Genomic DNA, 21151 nt, shown 5'->3' with positions numbered 1-21151 from the left:
CCTCCAGTGGCAGGCTCTTCAGCGGTGGAAGTGGCATCACCAGTGGAGTTATGCTGGGGCACTGCACTGTGCAAGATTCGGCAGACTCTGCCTACTCCATGCTTTGTAGAATTCAGAAAGCATGGGGAAAGTTGCCAACGATGTTGAATACCTCTTTTCCCCAAGTTAGAATGGCATAGAGAGCAATACATCTAACATTCTGGAGGAGCTTGGGGTTTGATGTACATTTGCAGATCACCCTGTTACTTCATTTTATGTAAGGTGACGCTTTTTGTTTCTCCATCACCTTTTTATTTCTGAAATGGCAACTTTTGAAACCTGCTTTGAATTAAGACTACATTGTCTGACAACAAATGTCACTTTGTAGATATTTAAATTATTTGATTATTTTCCTGCAACCAAACAGTGATAGAATGTACTTGAATGCCTACAGTGTGTTGTAGACTTTGTAAAAACTACTGAAAACCACCTGAATTTGAAGCATACTGTTTATTGAGTCATTACCATCACCATTTTAGAGACCTGTGTATGTGAGATACTCTGTTTCTCACACATTTATCTATTTTCAGGAAATACTAAATTAAAATTTTTTTAAATCTTGAGTTACCTCACCAGCACGTCTTAGAAAGCAGCTTTCTGGAAACCATTTTATACCTTTTTTTCAATATTATTTCCTTTTTTAATGTTGAAATTTTTATTTGTATTATTGTTCGTTTTGGTTTTGGTTTATATCTTTGTTTTGCCAAATATTTGAAATAATGTTGATGCTGTTTTGAATATTCTGTGGATAATAGCATCTGTGGTTATTATCATATTGCCCAATTTTGTTGATAGGTGGCTCACAAAATGTATAAATCCTCTTCCAATGTATATTGTCACTTTTCACTACCAGCTTGCTAGTCATTGTTTGCTAATAACTAGTTATAACAAAAAGGAAATATTGTGAGTTTAGAATAAGTGACGTCTCTTTTAAATTATTGAAAATAGAAAATAATTTTTAAAAGTAACTTTATCACAGTGTATACCACTCCTCTGTATACCTACATATGTGAGATCAGTGAGTTATTCTGGTACATTCAAAGTAATGTGACTAGAAGTGAGGCATTATCTAGAATTTGTAGTAGCTCCAAAAGTGTCAACTTTAATTATTTAATTTACTTTTATTAAGCAGTTTTGTTCTATGTCAGAAGCTAGTTTTTAAGTGAAATTTTGATCTCTCAGGGTAATGTTGATATGTTAAGCCTTAAGGCAAGTTATTCTTCCAGCCTGTCTCCTAGATAACAGACATTCTCCACTTAATGTGCCCAGCTTACCTTGGTATATTGATATAGATACAGATGGGAATGTCACAGGACATAAATATCAACATATAAAGAAACAAAAATGGCCAGGCACAGTGGCTCATGCCTGTAATCCCAGCACTTTGGGAGGCCAAAGCGGGTAGATCGCTTGAGTCCAGGAGTTCAAGACCAACCTGGGCAACATGGTGAAATCCTGTCCCTACAAAAAATACAAAAATTTGCCAGGCATGACGGCACACACCTGTAGTACCAGGTACTTGAGAGACTGAGGTGGGAGGATTGCCTGAGCCTGGGAAGCAGAAGTTGGAGACAGAGGCTGCAGTGAGCCAAGATCGCACCACTGCACTCCAGCCTGGGCAACAGAGCGGGGCTCTGTCTCAAAAAAACAGTAACAAAAATAATGCTGTTTGGAAAAAAGCAACAGCCCTACTCCCCTACTCTTTGCAGTTTCTGATTCCATACTTCAAATAACTTTTTCTAGTTCTCCAAATTATCTTATAATTAATTATCACCTAATAATATTAAAATCTATGTGGTATGCCCCATTATTATCTTAATTAGCCATGACTTCTAATACAAACTTTTCTGCAACAGGCTAGGTACGGTGGCTCACGCCTGTAATCTCAGCACTTTGGGAGGCTGAGGTGGGCAGATCACATGATGCCAGGAGTTCGAGCCCAGTCTGGCCAACATGGCGAAGCCCTGTGTCTACTAAAAATACAAAAATACAAAATTACAAAAATATAAAAAATTTAAAAAAATACCAAAAAAAAAAAAATACAAAAATTAGCCTGGGATTACATGTCTGTAATCCCAGCTATGCAGAAGGCTGAGGCACAAGAATCGCTTGAACCCAGGAGACAGAGGCTGTAGTGAGCCAAGATCACGCCACTGCACTCCAGCCTGGGTGACAGAGCAAGACTGTCTAAAAAAAAAAAAAAAAAACCACAAAAACTGCTGCAACAGACTTACTATAAAATATTTTTAATGCATGCTAATGATTTTAAAATGTCATATGCAGCTACGTAGTTTTCAAACCTAAGTGTCCTTCACTGGATAGTAAAGTGCGTATCTGTTAGAAATTACCACGAAATAGCATGTCTTTAGTTATTTTTAAAATAAAATTACGGGCGGGGCGGCGGTGGTTCACGCCTGTAATCCCAGCACTTTGGGAGGCTGAGGCGGGTGGATCACGAGGCCAGGAGATCGAGACCATCCTGGCTAACACGGTGAAACCCCATCTCCACTAAAAATACGAAAAATTAGCCGGGCGTGGTGGTGGACGCCTGTAGTCCCAGCTACTCGGGAAGCTGAGGCAGGAGAATGGCGTGAACCTGGGAAGCGGAGCTTGCAGTGAGCCAAGATCGTGCCACTGCACTCCCTCCTGGGCAACAGAGCAAGACTCCGTCCCAAAAAATAAAAAATTTAAAAAAATAAAATAAAATTACTCATCAGTTGTCTTTGTAGTCTTTTTGTGGACATCACAGAAAGCACTCCAAAAAATATATCTTAAGAGGAGCATTGGACCTAGACAAGTAATTTGCCATTTATAGTTATTTTAACTAACTTTTGAGATAAACTGATCAATCATAAAAATCCTAGGAGCAAAGAAAAATTCTAGGAGTAAAACCTTTCTTTAAAGGAATACTTGATTGTCTTCCTTCTTTAAAAATGTAAGTGCATATTGATTCTATTTTCTTTGATTATCCAGGTAAGCAGTGGAATTTAAGGTTACAGTCTCCGAATAAGATAGGAATGATGTATATTAAATTGCAAAACAGAGATGGGTATAATTTCTTAATACCTTTTTGAAAACTGACAGTGGGTAAAAAATTCAAACTTTAATATCGCCTGAAAAAAGAAAATGGCTCACTAATCAACCCCAGATTTTGACATTTTTAGTTTTGACATTGTGGACCTTGAGCACATTATATCTTAAAGTTCCTTAAAGTACCGTCTTTCAAAGAAAGAAACCAGGTGTCATTTCTTTTTGTGTAGCCCATAACTTTTAGCACAGGATCCTAGATTTTTTGTGTGTTTAGTATATAAATCATTCATCATCTGTTGCTACTTCTGAAGGATACCAAAAATTTGATTATCTGTATTAAGTTTTTCACACACAAAAAGGGACATGAAATGTTTACGTTTATATATCACTTTTTTAAAAGTTCCTTTTGATCCTTTGGTATTGACGATAACATAGTTTTTAAGGTCCTTTTACATAGTTTATATCCTATAATCACATTTTTAGGTAGGGCTGGCATTGTATACATGAAAAACCTTAACAAAACTAAGAGACTTGCCTACAGTGACTTTGCTCATACATAGCAGATTTGTACTCTCTAGAGTCTGATTCTTTTGTCTCCTAAGTTCACTACACCACAGTTTTCCAGGCATTGCTATTCCAAACAGTGAATTCATTCTCAGAGTGTAAATATGGGCACATTAGAGATTGATTAATTGAACATACTAAGAATTTGTAAGTATAGTAGATGTATTAAGGACTCAAAATACCTAGATAAGTATTTGAGAACAGTGTCTTTATCTTAGTTATAACCAGAGATACAATTATAATTTTAAAATTTTTCATGGGTGTTTTCACCTGGGTTTTAATTTTAACTATTTTATCCTGGACTAACAATTTATCAGTTAGCTTTTCAAAGCTTTTTTTCCTTTGAAGCATTATTGTTACTTTCTCACATCTCTGTGTTGCTCATTTGAGACTCACACATATTTGTCTTGGAGCAGGTAAAGAGGTGTGGAATAAATCGTATTGCCATTTTCCAGATTCAAATCTCAAGGCACATTTATTATTGGTGTTTGCAGTAGGGTTTGGAAATGGGCATTTTCTGACTTTGTCTCCTAATGTTCATCTTTGGCTCTTACTTGATTTTGACATAATTTCCTTTCATTACATCCAGAAACATTTGTTCTTGGCAATGTTTATGTACAAATGCATGGATTAAATTAAATATCTTGTGATATAATTGTTTACCTGAGGTTTAGCCAACCATTTAATAAGTTATTAATCTACATAAGTCAACAGAATAGAACCTGAATTATAAAAATCAGGCATTACTTGATTGCTACATTTTTCTTTTTCTTTTTTTTTTTTTTTTTGAGACCGAGTCTTGCTGTATCGCCCAGGTTGGACTGCAGTGGCCAGATCTCAGCTCACTGCAAGCTCCGCCTCCCAGGTTTATGCCATTCTCCTGCCTCAGCCTCCCGAGTAGCTGAGACTACAGGCGCCCGCCACCACGCCCGGCTAGTTTTTTGTATTTTTTAGTAGAGACGGGGTTTCACCATGTTAGCCAGGATGGTCTCGATCTCCTGACCTCGTGATCCACCCGTCTTGGCCTCCCAAAGTGCTGGGATTACAGGCTTGAGCCACCGCGCCCGACTGATTGCTACATTTTTCTAACAGAATTGTTTTGTCTGGGCTACTATATTAAAGTTTCAGTTACAATTTATGTTCTTATAGTAGTACTGTCTGGTTTAACAACTGTTCCCTTTTGGCATTTTTCCAATCTGATGATCTTTATTTCCTTTCAGTTATACCATGTGTCTCATACCTCTGGGTTTATCTGACCTGTTTTTGTGTGTGTGTGTGTGTTTTGTTTTTGATGTTTATCAAATAGTCTGAGATATCATCAGTACTGTATCCTTAGCTGGGTGCATTTGACAAGATTGGTGTGAAATTTTGCAGAAACTCTAACTTTTGATCCTGATGCATTCTTGATAACTACCATTTCTAATTGGAGCAGATGGTGAAGCATAAAGGAATAATTCTGAGAATGATTGATGTGTAAAGGTGTTTGAGCTTAGCAGCTTAGGCCCCAGACTGTGTATCTCCTAGAAACTGCCTTTTTATATAATAAATGACATTAAAGTCTGTACTTCTTTCTCTGAAGTGTTTTATGAATTCAAAAGGGCAGCATTGGGGCCTTAAGTGAGGAATGATTCTCATGTATGTGTGCTTTGTATGAAGTTTTTATTCTCTTGAAATCTAATGGCTAGCCCTTCAGTACAACTCAGAAAGAAAAAAAAAAAATCTGATGGCAATATTTGCTCAGCACTAAAAGAATGATATATCAGAAAAAGTAAAGGTTGTCAACGTGCAGCAGGTCTGCTTGAAGGTAGCAGAGCTTAGTATCAACCCAAATGTTTAACCTTGAAAAATTATTTCCAAGCATTTAAGATGGTAATTGTTATGAATGTTTTGATACACAAAATGCAACTTTTAACTTACTCTGTTATCTCTACTTAGTGTGCTGGCAGTATAACATGGCAACATACTTTGGTTTTAACACAAGAGTATAGTGGGAATCCAGCAGGAACAGAGCTGACAAATAAAAGGAAGACATTTTTTTTTCAGGGAGTAATTTAGTTTGACTCTCATCGATGATATATAATGAGTTTATTTTAGTATTTCTGACCCAACATATCAAGTGGAATATTTTATGATCTACAGTAAGGCTTAGTGTTGATGTTATATTTGCATTTTACCCTGGGATTGTAGAAATGCAATTTTAGCAGATTTGTAACTGTGATGATAACTACCTTTGAATTTTTGTAATTATTGAAGTGACCAGTCCACAGTTATGCAACTAATAAAAGATAAAGCTTCAGTTAGAAGTAATCTTTCTCATTAGAAGTAACAGCTTTGTCAAACATCTTGTTCAAAAAGGCCTCTTGTTCAAAAATTGTAGTGATGGAGAATATTACATTGATGGTCTTCTGAGGTTGTTTTTTTACCCCGCAAAAAGATTACATCCAGCTTGAGTGTCTAGCGTTGCTTGGTGTGGTCATCAGGCTTGACTTGAACAGCACAGCAAAGACAATAAATTGCAAGTACTCTGAATAGCTGTAATATTCTTGTCCTAGTTGTTGAATGTTGGACCACGAAGATCTCAACCTGGCCAAAGAAGAGAACCCAGAAAGATTATCACAGTTTCTGTAAAAGAAGATGTACACCTAAAAAAGGCAGAAAATGCCTGGAAGCCCAGCCAAAAACGAGACAGCCAAGCCGATGATCCCGAAAACATTAAAACCCAGGTGAGAACAAAAGCATATCCTGACATTGTTTTGAAATTATGTTGATTTTGTTTAAACTTATTTTGCTTTGCTAATGTTTGTAGAGATAATCAGTTTAAGACTTTTTATAATGTTTTTCTATTAAAAGAATTATTCTAAAAGCCATTATGGATGCCAGACAACCTACTGTTTTCTCTTGAAATTGCTTTTTGTGTGTTTTTTCAGAATAGTTTCCAGGTCTAGAGGTTTCATGTGTCATAGACTTACATAATTCAGGCTTAGGTTAATATTTGCTTTTCTTTAAAATGCATTTTTAGATTCTCAGTGATTGAGTCTCTTTATCCTATTTATCCTAATTATTACATTGCTTTATGTTCTTTGTCAGGCCTTCATTGCCAATAAGCTAGAATTTAGAAACTCATCTTGTTTTGAAGGCTTTTGGAATAAAATTTAATTCTTTGAATCTTTTTATGCATATCCTGCCCTCAGAATTATGAGGATAAATTGAATGGATTTATTTTATTGACACAAAATTAATTTTTATGTGTCAGATTATATAAAGCCTTTATTCATCTTTTGCTTTATACACAATGTCAATTCCTATCCCCAGGTTACCTCTGCGACTTCAGATGTTTTTGCTTCTAAGCACCAAAACTGGAGTCTCTTAAAATTCACACTTGTACCAGAGCTAAGCATCACAGATCACCTACTAACTTTTGAGCATCTTGATTCCTTATATATCTTTTCTCTCACCATGAACAGTTAAGTGTAGCAGTTCAAAGTTCCAGGTCTGGAGGCAGAATCCTGACTCTGTTAGGCAGGTTCTTAATCTCAACTATAAAATGAAGTTACAAACATTGAGTGCCTCATAGGGCCAGTGTTAAGATTGAATGAAATAATATAAACCATTTGGCATGGTTCCTGGAGCTTGGTTAAGTGCTCAGTATGATGATGTCCCTGAGAGCGGAGATGGGCCTTAGATATCGTTCTGATTCAGTTCCATCACGTAACCTCAGAGAACAGGGGATCCCCAACCCCTAGTACCAGTCGGTGGCCTGTTGGTAACTGGGCCACACAGCAGGAGGTGAGTGGTGGCAAAAGAGCATTACCACCTGAGCTCCACCTCCTGTCAGATCAGTGGCAGCCCTAGATTCTCATAGGAGTGAACTGTACATGCAAGCGATCTAGGCTGCACGCTCCTTATGAGAATCTAACTAATACCTGATGATCTGAGGTAGAATAATTTTATCCCAAAAACCACGTTCCTCTTCCCCCCGCAACCCCATCCCCAACCCTGGTCTGTGGAAAAATTGCCTTCCACAAAACCAGTTCCTAGTGCCAAAAGGTTGGGGACCACCGTTCGAGAGAGTAAATTCTCAGTAAATAATTGTTCAGTAAATAAGCGAACCCACAGAGTAGTTAATACAAAACAGAGATGAAGAGGAAGCAATCCGTCAACTAGCCGTGCTGTCAAACTGTAATTGGCGGCTTGCTTTTGTTTATCTCTGTAGTGATTATCCCCAAACATTTGCCACAGGGTTCCTAAGGACATCCTTCTTCACATTGCTGAGATCAAGTCCCTACATTTCTCTCCATTTCAACATATCTCAACCTTTTTTGGAGGGGGGAAAAAAAAAAAAGCCTTCTTTGTCCCTCTCTCCAATCTCCCTGAGAAATGCTTAATGATAATGGGCCTAAATGGCCTGTATGAAGATAGTTAAAACTTCCTACTGGATCTTCATAATTGACAATGAAGGTGTATTTAAGGCACTTGGATTAATGCCTTACTTTATTAAATTCTTACTGTACCTATAATGAGGAAATAGATGTTACCCTTTTTTTCCATATGAGGAAACTAAAGCTTCAAAAGTTGTCAAGCGTCATAAAAGAATAGTCCAGTTGTTATAACTTGTAATCTGCTTGTTTATAACAGAGTTCTCTCCATTATTAAGTCTTATTTCAGAAACAGAATAATTATCTTGATATGAGGTAGCATTAATTAATAGGTTTTCTTTAGTAAGTAGATAAAAGAAATCCAATGGAGAATTATTAAAATTCCTTTACAGAGCCAGTACAACCTTCTTTTTCTTGACACTTTCTTTTAAATATGGACTTGATTTGTTGCCTTCCCTTATGTTCCTACTACTATATTAAATCATTTAAATCAGCATTATGAACGACCTGTCGATGACCTTATTCTCATCTTCTTGAAGCATTTCTAGGAAATCATTGCCTCAGGACATGTCTGGGCTTCTACCCCTAGGATTCCCTGCATTCTCTTTCTTCTTTCTCCTCTGTTAACAACATTTCTACTGAGGCTGCCTGAGTCATCTACCTGAAACACTGATTTTTGTCTTTCCATTCGAGCTTTTTAACCTAGCGTTCAATATGTCTTTTTCACTCACAACCAGAGAAGGCTAGTCTTCTGATATTTCCAGCGTGTTCTCTCAATTAGCAGGCCAGAAAATCCTCATTAACAATTCCTTCCTAAAGTGTTTTCTCTTTCATCAAATATCTACTTTATTTTTTTTTCTTCCCTTTAGCCAGCTCTTTCTATCCTTTATTATCTGGCCCAATTATCATTTCCTTCTTTTTTTTTTTTCTTTTAAGATGGAGTCTCTCTCTCGCTCTGTCATCCAGCCTGGAGTGCAATGGTGCGATCCTGGCTCATTGCAGCCTCTGCCTCCTGGGTTCAAGCGATTCTCCTGCCTCAGCCTCCCAAGTAGTTGGTATTACAGGCATGTGCCTCCACGCCTGGCTAACTTTTTGTATTTTTAGTGGAGACCGGGTTTCACCATGTTAGCCAGGATGGTCTCTATCACCTGAACTGGTGATCTGCCCACCTCGGCCTCCAAAAGTGTGGGATTACAGGCGTGAGCCACCACCCCCGGCCCTCATTTCCTTCTAAAGGCATTCCTTGACTAATCCAGTGCCTCTGACCTCATGTACCTAAACTATTCCCCTTTCTGGTCTCTAATCAACCCTAGTACTTGCTTTATCACTTCGTTTTTAAATGTATTGTCCCTGCAACTAGATTTTGATTCTGTGGAAGGCAATAACTGCTTTGTGCTTCATTTGTACCTAACACAAAATTTAGTGGACATCAACTAGATATTTAGTTACAGTGAAATGATTTTTTTTTTTTTTTTTTTGTGAGACAGGGTTTCACTCTGTCACCAGGGCTGAAGTGCAGTGGCACTATCACAGCTCACTGCAGCCTTGATCTGCTGGGCTCAAGCGATCCTCCCTCCTCAGCTTCTCAAGTATCTGGGACTGCAGGCATGTGCCACAATGCCTGGCTAATTTTTTTGTAGAGACCAGGTCTCATTCTGTTGCCCAGGCTGGTCACGAGCTACCATCTCAGGCTTTTTTTTTTTTTTTTTGAAAGAGGGTCTTAATCTATTGCCCAGGCTGGAGTGCAGTAGCACAATGGTGTCTCGCTGAAGCTTCAACCTCCTAGGCTCCCACCTCAGCCTCCCAAGTAGCTGAGACTATAGGCATGGACCACCATACCTGGCTAATTTGTTACTTTTTTTTTTTTTTTTTTTTTTTTTGAGACGGAGTCTCGCGCTGTGTCACCCAGGCTGGAGTGCAGTGGCGCGATCTCGGCTCACTGCAAGCTCCGCCTCCCAGGTTCAGGCCATTCTCCTGCCTCAGCCTCCGAGTAGCTGGGACTACAGGCGCCCGCCACCACGCCCGGCTAGTTTTTTGTATTTTTAGTAGAGACGGGGTTTCACCATGTTAGCCAGGATGGTCTCAATCTCCTGACCTCGTGATCCGCCCGTCTCGGCCTCCCAAAGTGCTGGGATTACAGGCTTGAGCCACCGCGCCCGGCCACAATTTTTTATTTATTTATTTATTTTTTTTGAGACGGAGTCTCGCTGCATCGCCCAGGCTAGAGTACAGTGATGCGATCTCAGCTCACTGCAACCTCCGCCTCCTGGGTTCAAATGATTCTCCAGCCTCAGCCTCCCAAGTAGCTGGGACTACAGGCATACCCCACCACGCCCGGCTAATTTTTTTGTATTTTTAATAGAGACAGGGTTTCACATGTTGACCAGGCTAGTCTGGAACTCCTGACCTCAAGTGATCCGCCTTCCTTCACCTCCCAAAATGCTGGGATTACAGGTGTGAGCCATTGCGCCTGGCCTAAAAATTTTTTAGAGGCAGTGTTGCCCAAACTGGTCTTGAACTCTTGGCCTCCTGCAATCCTCCTGCCTTGGCCTCCCAAAGTGTTGAGATTACAGGCATGAACTCCTGTAGCTTAGCTAATAAATGATTTTGTGTGTGTGTGTGTGTGTGTGTGTGTGTGTGTGTGTATGTATGTATGTAATTTTTTTTTTGGAGACAGAGTCTCCCTTTGTTACCCATGCTGGAGTGCAGAGGCATGATCTCAGCTCACTGAAGCCTTGAACTCCCAGGCTCAAGCGATCCTCCTGCCTCAGCCCCACAACTAGAACTACAGGTGCTTACTACACATCCAGCTGATTTTTGTATTTTTTGTAGCAATGGGGTTTCGCCATGTTGCCCAGGCTGGTCTTGAAACTCCTGAGCTCAAGCAATCTGCCTTCCAAAGAGCTGAGATTATAGGCATGAGCCACTGCACCCAGCCTCTTTTCACTCTTTCAGCAGTGTCTTTCACAGAGCAGTTGTTTTTATTTTTATTTATTTATTTATTTATTTATTTTTGAGACATAGCCCCACTTTGTTGCCCAGACTGGAGTACAGTGGCACAATCACAGCTCACTGTAACCTCAGCCTCCCCTGGCTCAGGCAGTCCTCCCACCTAAACCTCCCAGGTAGCTGGGACTACAGGTGCGTGCCACCGTACTCAGCTAATTTTTGTATTTTTTATAGGGACAGGGTTTTGCCATGTTGCCCAGGCTGGTCTCAAACTCCTGGGCTCGAATAGTCCACCCACCCCAGCCTCTTAAAATACTGGGATTATAGGCATGAGCCACTGTACCCAGCTTGTTTCTAATTTTGATAATACTGAATTAACCTTTTCATTCATGATTGTGCTTTTGCTGTCATATCTAAGAAATATTTGCATAAACCCAAGAAAACAACGTTTTTCTACTGTGTTGTCTTCTAGTATAGTTTTAGGTTTCACATTTAGTTTTGTGATCCAATTTTTGTTGAGTTTTGTACAAGGTACAAGATAATAGGTCAGGGTTGTTTTTCTCCCCTTTCTTGTGGATGTCCAGCTGTTACAGCACCATTTGTTGAAAAGATTATCCTTTCTCCATTGAAATGTTTTGGCATCTTTGTTAAAAATCAGTTCATCATATATGTGTGCATCTATTTCTAGACTCTACATTCTTCATCAAGCTATGTCTGTCCTCTGGCCAACACCACTCTGTCTTTATATAGAAAGTTTTGAAATCTGGTTGTGTGAATTCAATTCTCCAACTTCTTTTTTTTCTTCAAAATTGTTTAGGCTCTTCTAGGGTTTTGTGTGTGTGTGTGTGTGTGTGTGTATCTTTTCATATAAATTGTAGAATCAGTTCCTTGTTTTCTACCCGAAACAAAACAAAAGGCCCTATTAGGATTTGGATTATGATATATCTGTAGATCACTTTGGGGAAAACTGACATCTTGACAATAATGAATCTTTTAATACATGAACATGATATATATCTTCATTTATTTGAGCCCTCTTCGATTTCCTTCATCAGTGATTTATAGTTTTCGTATTTTTTTCCATCTTTCTTTTTTTTTTTTTTTTTTTTTGAGACAGAGTCTCTCTCTGTTGCCCAAGCTGCAGTACAGAGATGCAATCTCAGTTCACTGCAGCCGCCTCCCAGGTTCAAGTACTTCTTCTGCCTCAGCCTCCAGAGTAGCTGGGATTAGAGGCATGCACTACCATATCCAGCTAATTTTTCTGTTTTTAGTAGAGATGGCGTTTTGCCATGTTGGCCAGGCTGGTCTTGAACCTCTGGCCTCAACTGATCCACCCACCTCAGTCTCCCAAGTTGGGATTAAAGGTGTGAGCCACCACTGCTGACCTTTTGTTAGTTTTTTGGCTAAACATTTTATAGATTTTGGTGCTGCTGTAAATGGTACTTTAAAAAAATAATTTCTGGTTATTTATTGCTAATATATAGAAAAGTAGTTGATGTTTGCATTTTGACATTGTATCCTACAATTGCTAGACTGACTTATTCTGGTCTTTTTGTAGATTCCTTATGATTGTCTATGTAGACAATTTTATCTTCTCTGCATAGAGTTTTATTTCTTCCTTTACAATCTACATACCTTTTATTGCTTTTTCTTTGCTTTATTGCATTGATTAGGACCTCTGTTATGATGTTGAATGGGAATGGTGAGAAGAAACATTTTTTGCATTATTCTCAATCTTAGGGGCAAAAATCATTTTGCCTTTCACCATTAAGTGGAGTTGTATATCTCCTTTTACTAGTCTAGGAAGATCTTCAATTCCTTTTTTTTTTTTTTTTAAATAGAGATTTTATAACATTATTTTAAAAGACTCCTGCCTAGTATTTCATACCATTATTTATATTATACCATAATTTAGACAAATTTCTATTTTTTTTACATCAAAGTTATTTTCTGTAATGGGTTATTATGATGGAAATTAGTGTGGCTAAAATATTTTTACGTATCGCTAAATATAAATACATTTCTAAAAGTATAATTACTGGTTCAAAGGTTACATACACAATCTTAAAGCTTTTGATACACGTTGTCAAATTGCCCTTAGAAATGTTAACAGATAATGCTCCCACCAGCTAAGTGTGTATATACCTATTTCTAGAATTCTCCTCAGTAGTGAAAAGAAGGTAATTTCTGACTATTTGTTAAATAGATTAATTATTTCTATAACTAGTTCACAGTCCTTGTTAATAATTTGAGAAGTTGAACTTATACATTATTTTAAAAATTAATCATTACAGAAAGTACCATATTGTCACAGTTACTCTAAGTTACTCTAATGCTATTCTTTTTTGTGGCCCTTCTAGGAGCTTTTTAGAAAAGTTCGAAGTATCTTAAATAAATTGACACCACAGATGTTCAATCAACTGATGAAGCAAGTGTCAGGACTTACTGTTGATACAGAGGAGCGGCTGAAAGGAGTTATTGACCTGGTCTTTGAGAAGGCTATTGATGAACCCAGTTTCTCTGTGGCTTACGCAAACATGTGTCGATGTTTAGTAACGGTAAGAAGAGAGGAAGGAGTAAAACCAGAAATCTTCAAGAGGTATATTCTCCCCTCACTACACATTCTTCCCAGAAGTGTTATTGGGGCAACATAAAGGGGAGAATATATTTTTAGTATTTATTGATATATCCTCATTATATAAAGACAATCTTGCTTTATTAAAACGTATACTCCCCTCTGTAGGGGATATGAAGTCTGTACTGAAATGGACATGAGATGGGCCCATTCAACATAAGAAAGATTGAGTCAGGTTTGAATTAGTAATGTAAAATTATTGTCATGGGCAACAAATTTTTCCTGTGTGTCTCTTATGGAAAGCAAGCAAATGCATGCTTTCACATTTAATTAAGTTTGAAATTTAAAAACACATTGATTCTAATTCTAATCTCTGTGAAAATGAAAGGATAGTTCTGTAGTCAAAAAGATTTCAAAGCTGATAATTTCATGTCATAGAAACTGTTAGATTTCTCTCTGTTTACATTGTCTGAAGCCATTTAATCTCCACAGCCTGTCAAATCTAGGGCAAGACAGAGAGGGAGACCAAAGAGCTTCTGATTAGTGTTCATTGTCCTCTATCCCACGATCATAAACTGCCATGTATCATCTGTGTTTTCTCTTCCTGTTGTTACCAAGGTACTTGTGTCAGAAATGTCTGTCCTTTAACATTTGGATTTTTTCTTAATTATTACAACTCGTTGTCGTGCCTTGCTGCTTAGAAACAAGCTATGAAAATGCAAAATTCTCTCATTCTACCAATAGTTTTGACTACCTATGTCAAAGGTAGGTAAGTCTTTTGGGGTTTGGAAAAGTCACATCTTCTGTCTTAAAGGAACTCAAAATCCATTTTGAAAATAAGTATTTCCAAGAAAAAAAATACTTAAAAGGTATTTTGTGATGTAGCAGTATCTTAATGCCTGAATGGATGGTTAGACTGAAAAATAAGTTGGAAGAAAAAGAAAACAGTATGTTGGTGGGAGAGCCACAAAACTTTTACAAAGCAAATAGAGTTTGAGTTGGACCTGAGATAATGGGGAATACACATTTGGAGAAGAAAGAACATATTCTAAGCAGGCTCAATTCTGAAGCAGTAAGTGTGGCTTTGGAGTCACAGCTCTAGGTTTAAAATTTAAACTTTAAAATGAAATTCCAGGCTGGGCACGGTGGCTTATGCCTGTAATCTCAGCACTTTGGGAGGCTGAGGCAGGCTGAGGTCAGGAGTTTGAGACCAGCCTGGGCAATATGGCGAAACTTTGTCTCTACTAAAAATACAAAAATTAGTTGGGTGTGGTAACATAAATTAGCCGGGCATGATAGCATGCACCTGTAATCCCAGCTACTTGGGAGGCTGAGGCAGGAGAATCACTTGAACTCAGGAGGGAGGCTGAGGTTGCTATGAGCAGAGACTGCACCACTACATTCCAGCCTGGGTGATAAGAGTGAGACTGTGTCTCAAAATAAAATAAAATTAAGATAAGATAAAATAGTTCCTACTCTGCCGCTTCCTAACTTTATGACCTTAGAATAGTTACCGATGTCTTTAAGCCCCTGTTTTTAATCCATAAAATGAGATTAATTCATACCATTTACAATATTATAAGGATAAAATTAATTTTTAAAAAATGAGATTACAAAATTTCTAGCTCAGTGTTTGGCCTGTAGTAAACCCTAAATAAACTGAAACTATACTGGACCTTTTAGGTCCAATTTGTGAAGGTTTTGAATGTTCGTTATAGAATGAGGATGATTATTATTATAATAAAAATAATCTATTCAGCACCTACTAAGTTGAAATATGGGTAGAGGCTTTATGTATACATATTATTTTTAATGGTTATTCTAACTCTGAAAGGTCAGTGTTATTAGCCCCACTTTATTGAACCAAAAACTGAGCTTAAAAAGGAAAAATAACTTGCTCGGGGTGATATAAGTAGTAAGTGGCATTGCTAGAATCCAAATCAGGGATTATTTAACTCAATCACTTGCCATAGTGTCTCCTGATGTGCCATAGTTATATGGAAGCAAACTAATTTTCCATTTCTGGGTGCTCATTTTCATTGTGGTAGCCATGGCATCCTGTGGTCACTCATTAAAATTAGGACTGGATCCCAGATCCTCTGGATCACACTTCAGTGCCCTTTCCCAGTTTTGAATTTTATCAGATAGGCAGTTAAGTGGTGTTCAGGCAGTTTAGTGGAGGAGTGATATTGATGAAAATGGCTTTTGAAATGATCTGATCTGGCAATAAGTACAAATTGGATTGGAATAGGAAGAAATTATAGACAAGCCACCCACTTATGAGACTTTTGAAAACTTTATTGGATTGTTTATTTATTTTGCTTGAGACAAGGTCTTTTGCTCTGTTGCCCAGGCTGGAGTCCAGTAGCGTGATCATAGCTCACTGAAGCTTCAAACTCCTGGGCTCAAGCAGTCCTCCTGCTTGACTGTAGGCACACAGCACCACCAGGTCTGGCTATTTTTTTTATTTTTAGTAGAGATGAGGTCTCACTATTTGCCCAGATTGGTCTCAAAAACTCCTAGGCTCAAGTGCTCCTCCCGCCTTGGCCTCCCAAAGTGCAGGGATTACAGGCAGGAGCCATCTCCTGGCCTCCTGGATTATTTTAAATTATAAGATAACAACCTATTTGAACAAGTCAAATGGTATAGTTAATACAGTTATTACTGTCTGCTTGCAGCCCCAGGCAGTTAATCTTCCTTCCCTATTAGATAGTCACTGTGAATGGTTTTGATGTAATCATCTACAGTTTTCTTCATATTTATAAAATCATATGAAAATATGAGTGTATGTATAAAGAGATTTTTTTTGGTTTTGCTTTAATTGAATTATATAAATTATTTTCAGTTTGCCTTTTTGTTTTTTTAACTTAATAAATGTTTTGGGCAGCCCTCTAGGTCATTACAGATATATTTTACTCATACTTTTATACAAATTGCATAATATTTCATAATATGCATATACCGTAACTTATTCAACCATCTCTTTCTCTCTCTCTCTCTCTCTCTCTCCCCCCTCCCTCCCTCTGCTGCCTCTACCTCTCTCTCTCTGTCTCTCGTGTTCTTTTATCCTTGTATTCTGGAGTTTGCCTCCCTCCCTCCCTTCCTTTTTTTTTTTTTTTTTTTTTCCCCACACAAGATCTCGCTCTGTATCCCAGGCTGGAGTACAGTGGCGTGATCACAGCTCACTGCAACTTCAAATTCCCGGGTCCAAGCAATCCTCCCATCTCTGCCTCCCAAGTAGCTGAAACTACAGGCACATGCTCAGCTAATTTTTGTATTTTTTTATAAATGTAGTGTTTCAGGGTTTCGACATGTTGTAGGCTGATCTGGAACTCCTGAGCTCAAGTGATCCGCTTGCCTCAGCCTCCCAAAGTGTTGGGACCATAGATGTGAGCCACCATGCCTGGCCTCTTTCTTCTTTTCCTTCCCCTTCCCTTTCCTTTTTATCTTGTTCTGTCACCCAGGCTAGAGTGCAGTGGCAGGATCTGGGCTTCCTGCCTTCTCAACCTTCTGAGCTCACATGATCCTCCCACCTCAGCCTCCTGAGTAGCTAGTACCATAAACACGAACCACCGTGTCCAGTTAATCTTTAATTTTTTAATAGAGACAAAATCTCAATATGTTGCCCAGACTGGTCTTAAACTCCTGGGCTCAAGCAATCCTCCTGCGTCCTTACCAAAGTGCTGGGATTATAAGCGTTAGCCACTGCACCTGACTTTTATTTCTTTCATGTATGTTTTTAATCTTTGAAACTTTTTTGTTGAAATATGACTAATATATGTGCTTTCTGGGTTGAAATTCTTCATTTGTTGCATTTGCCAAATTTAATGATGTAAATGCTGTCCTCAGGACTATTTGTAATCTACTGACAGTTTCACAAGACTCACAAAATTACTGTTAAACAGTTGTCTGTCATAAACCAATATGAACCAGCTTCAACACACCAATGCAACATGCTTACAGAAAGGTATACAGATCGTTACTGTACAGCTCAATGTATATCAGCAACACCTTAGACCCTTTTCAATACTCTTTACTCTTTTTTAAAGGCAGCTAGGACCAGGTGCGGTGGCTCGCACCTGTAATGTCAACACTTTGGAAAGCTGAAGCAGGAGGATTGCTTGAGCCCAGGAGTTTGAGGCCAGACTGAGCAACATGAGACTCTGTCTCTACAAATAAAAAATTGAAAAATTAGCCAGGCATGATGGCACGCACCTGTAATCCCAGCTACTAGGGAGGCTCCGGTGTGAGGATCCCTTGAGCTCAGGAGGTCAAGACTGCAGTGGACCATGATAGTACCATGGTACTTACTCTAGCCTGGTGACAGAGTGAGTGAGACCCAGTCTCAGGGAAAGCAAAAAAGGTAACCACTGTCCTGACTTCTAACACCACAGTTGATTACTTTTGAGGGATTGAGAGACTGAAATAAAATAGTAACAGTGAGCATAGAATCATAGGATCCTACTACACACATCAAACATTATAGGATTATTAAATATCTAAATTTGAAAAGGTAACCTTTTATAAGAAAATCAAGGAGGCTATTTTCATGAACTTTGAGTAGGGAAAGATGTCTTTAGCAAGATTCAAAACATGAAGGATAAAGGTGTAAGATTTGACTGTTAAAATTTATAATCTTCGGTGCGGCAAAAGATACTGTAAATAAATACAAAGATAAAACTACAACCTAGGAGTATGTTTGGAGTCCATTAACTGACAGAATATTAGAATCCAGAATTAAGGAGGAAAAAGAAGCAAATCAGTAAGGAAAAAAACAGCCCAATAAAAATATGGGTAGTTCATAGAAATGAAAATCCATTGGTTGATAAACTTTAGAAAAGATAATCAATGGCAGCACTTCTCAAAATAAGACATTTACGCAGCTAACAGACATATGAAAAAAAGCTCAGCATCACTGATCATCGGAGAAATGCAAATCAAAACCACAATGAGATACCATCTCATGCCAGTCAGAATGGTGATTATTAAAAAGGAAACAATAGATGCTAGCAAGGCTGTGGAGAAACAGGAATGCTTTTACACTGTTGGTGGGAGTGTAAATTAGTTCAACAGTATGATGATTCCTCAAGGATCTAGAACCAGAAATACCATTTGACCCAACAATCCCATTACTAGGTGTTTAACCAAAGGAATATAAATCATTCTACTATAAAGACACATGCATGCGTGTGTTTTTGCAGCACTATTTACAATAGCAGAGACATGGAACCAACTCAAATGCCCATCAATGATAGACTGGATAAAGAAAATGTGGTACATGTACACCATGGAATACTGTGCAGCCAGAAAAAGGAATGAGATCATGTCCTTTTCAGGAACAGGGATGAATCTGGAAGCCATCATCCTCCGCAAAGTAACACAGGAACAGAAAACCAAGCACTACGTCTTCTCACTCATAAGTGGGAGTTTCACGTTGAGAACACATGGATACAGAGAGGAGAACAACACACACCAGGGCCTGTTAGGGGTGGGAGTTGAGGGGAGGGAACTTAGAGGACGGGTCAGTAGGTGCAGCAAACCACCATGGCACATGTATACCTATGTAACAAACCTGTACAACCTGCACATGTATCTCGTTTTTTTGTGTTTTTTTTAAGGGAAAAAAAAAGACATTCAATGTTATTCATTATTAGGGAAGTGATAAACTAAGAAAAGATAAACTATAGTTCTATAAAATTCATCTCCACTAGATTTTTTTTTTAAATCCCATTTTAAATGCTTTTAAAGATGAATACAACCATTTATGAGGGCAATTGGGCAATAATGTTAAAGATGTTCATGTACTATGCAATAACACCAAATTGCTACATTTACCAGAGATTTACATACATGTGAAGCAACAAGAACTCTCGCATACTGGTCATGGTAATGTGAATTGCAACAGCCACTTTGGAAATTGTTTAGCATTATATACTAAAGCTGAAGTTTTTCTGCCAAAACTAGCATTTTAATTCTTAGGTATATACACAACCAATAAACATACATATCTCATATGCTAGGAAATATATACAAAAATGTTGTAGCATTTTTTTATACAGAAAAAAAACATGAATAAATGCCTGGTAATAGTAGAATGGATAAATTGTAGCATGTTTATACAAGGGCAGTGAATCTGAAGTACAACTACATGGACATGGATTCTCACAAGAGTAAGTTTGAGTAAAAGAAGGCAGACCCAAAAAGATGCTATATGATTTATTTATTTAATGTTCAAAAATGAAACAAAAACTAACTTGGGTGTTTGGGGATACCTGTCTGTAGTGTTAGGGGTTGCATGTTTTCTTTGTAAAACAAAAGCAAGAAAGTTATTATAAAAGTCTAGAAGGCTTTTGTATAACTTTGGAGACAGAGAGGGGGTTGTGGATGTGCTTTGGAAGGTAATTTAAGAGGAGCTTCTGAGAAGCTTTCAGTGTTCTGTATCTTGACCTGGTACCATACCTGGTGGTGTTTATGGAGTTTGCTTTTTCATAATTAATTGAGCTGAATCTTAAAAAGTTTTCAAAACAAAAACAAGCAATAGAGTGAAAAGCTTAAAAGCCACTACCGGCTTTTAAGTTTTACTGTAATATTTAGTTTCTTAAAATCTGAAAAAGTGGCCAGCTATGGTGGCTCATGCCTATAATCCTAGTTTGGGAGGCTGAGGTGGAAGGATCACGTGAGCCTAGGAGTTGGAGACCAACCTGGGCAACATAGTGAGACCTTGTCACTATAAAAAAATAGAAAAAAATTAGGCAGGTGCTGAGGTGGGAGGATCACTTGAGCCCAAGAGGTCAAGGCTGCGGTGAGCTATGATTGGGCCACTGCACTCCAGCCTGGGTGACTAGAGTGAGACCCTGTCTCAAAAAAATAAAATAAAATAAAGTAAAAAAGCTGAGTGTGGTGGCATGCACCTGTAGTCCCAGCTACTCCAAAGACTGAGGCAAGAGGATCACTTGAGCCCAGGAGTTTAAGGGTGCAGTGAGCTATGATGGCACTATTGCACTCTAGCCTGGGTGACAGAGCAAGACCCTGTCTCTAATATTTGTGTATACACACAGACACACAGTCACTGTTTTTTTTTTTTTTTTAAGTAAAAGATCTAAAACAAGTATGGCAAAATGTTAAGATTTGACACATTTGGTCAATGGATACCTGAGTGTGTGCTATTTTATTTTGTACTGTTAGAAAAGAGATGAATTAGCTGGGCATGGTGGCGCATGCCTGTCACCCCAGCTACTTGGGAGGCTGAGGCACAAGAATCACTTGAACCCAGGAGGTAGAGGTTGCAGTAAACCAAGATTGCACCACTGCACTCCAGGCTGGGTGACAGAGCAAGACCCTGTCTCAAAAAAAAAAAAAAAAGAAAAGAAATGGAGTCTACTGAATTGCTTTTTCAAGATGACATGTCCACGGACCAGTGTTGCCCAAAAGTGAAATGCCCAATATTGAGCTGTTAGTATATGTTTCAACAATGCAGGCATAAGCAGATTTGTTTCCTTCAAGCCCCTGTTTACTATGCTAAAGTTTCTTGTGAAATCAGACAGGAAAGATCTACTGTATACATCATTTTCTAAACCTGTAGACCACAGGCATTTAAAAAAATTTCCTTAAGGTAATT

The 21151-nt window shown here is 38.3% G+C and overlaps 1 protein-coding gene across 5 annotated transcripts in view; it reads left to right on the top strand.

The window, feature by feature from the left end:
* Nucleotides 1–21151, top strand: part of EIF4G3 (eukaryotic translation initiation factor 4 gamma 3) — a 379715-nt gene that overhangs the window by 300036 nt on the left and 58528 nt on the right. For all 5 annotated transcript variants that reach the window (XM_025384549.1, XM_025384551.1, XM_025384552.1 and 2 more), the window contains 2 exons: nt 6186–6356; nt 13319–13516. In XM_025384549.1, the coding sequence (XP_025240334.1) occupies nt 6186–6356; nt 13319–13516 (369 nt within the window). The remainder of the gene's footprint in view (nt 1–6185; nt 6357–13318; nt 13517–21151) is intronic.

This window comes from Theropithecus gelada, chromosome 1 (assembly GCF_003255815.1).
Source record: "Theropithecus gelada isolate Dixy chromosome 1, Tgel_1.0, whole genome shotgun sequence".
Classification (NCBI taxonomy): Eukaryota; Metazoa; Chordata; class Mammalia; order Primates; family Cercopithecidae; genus Theropithecus; species Theropithecus gelada.
Note: the sequence above shows the minus strand (reverse complement) of the source record. Positions and strands in the feature narration are given on the sequence as shown.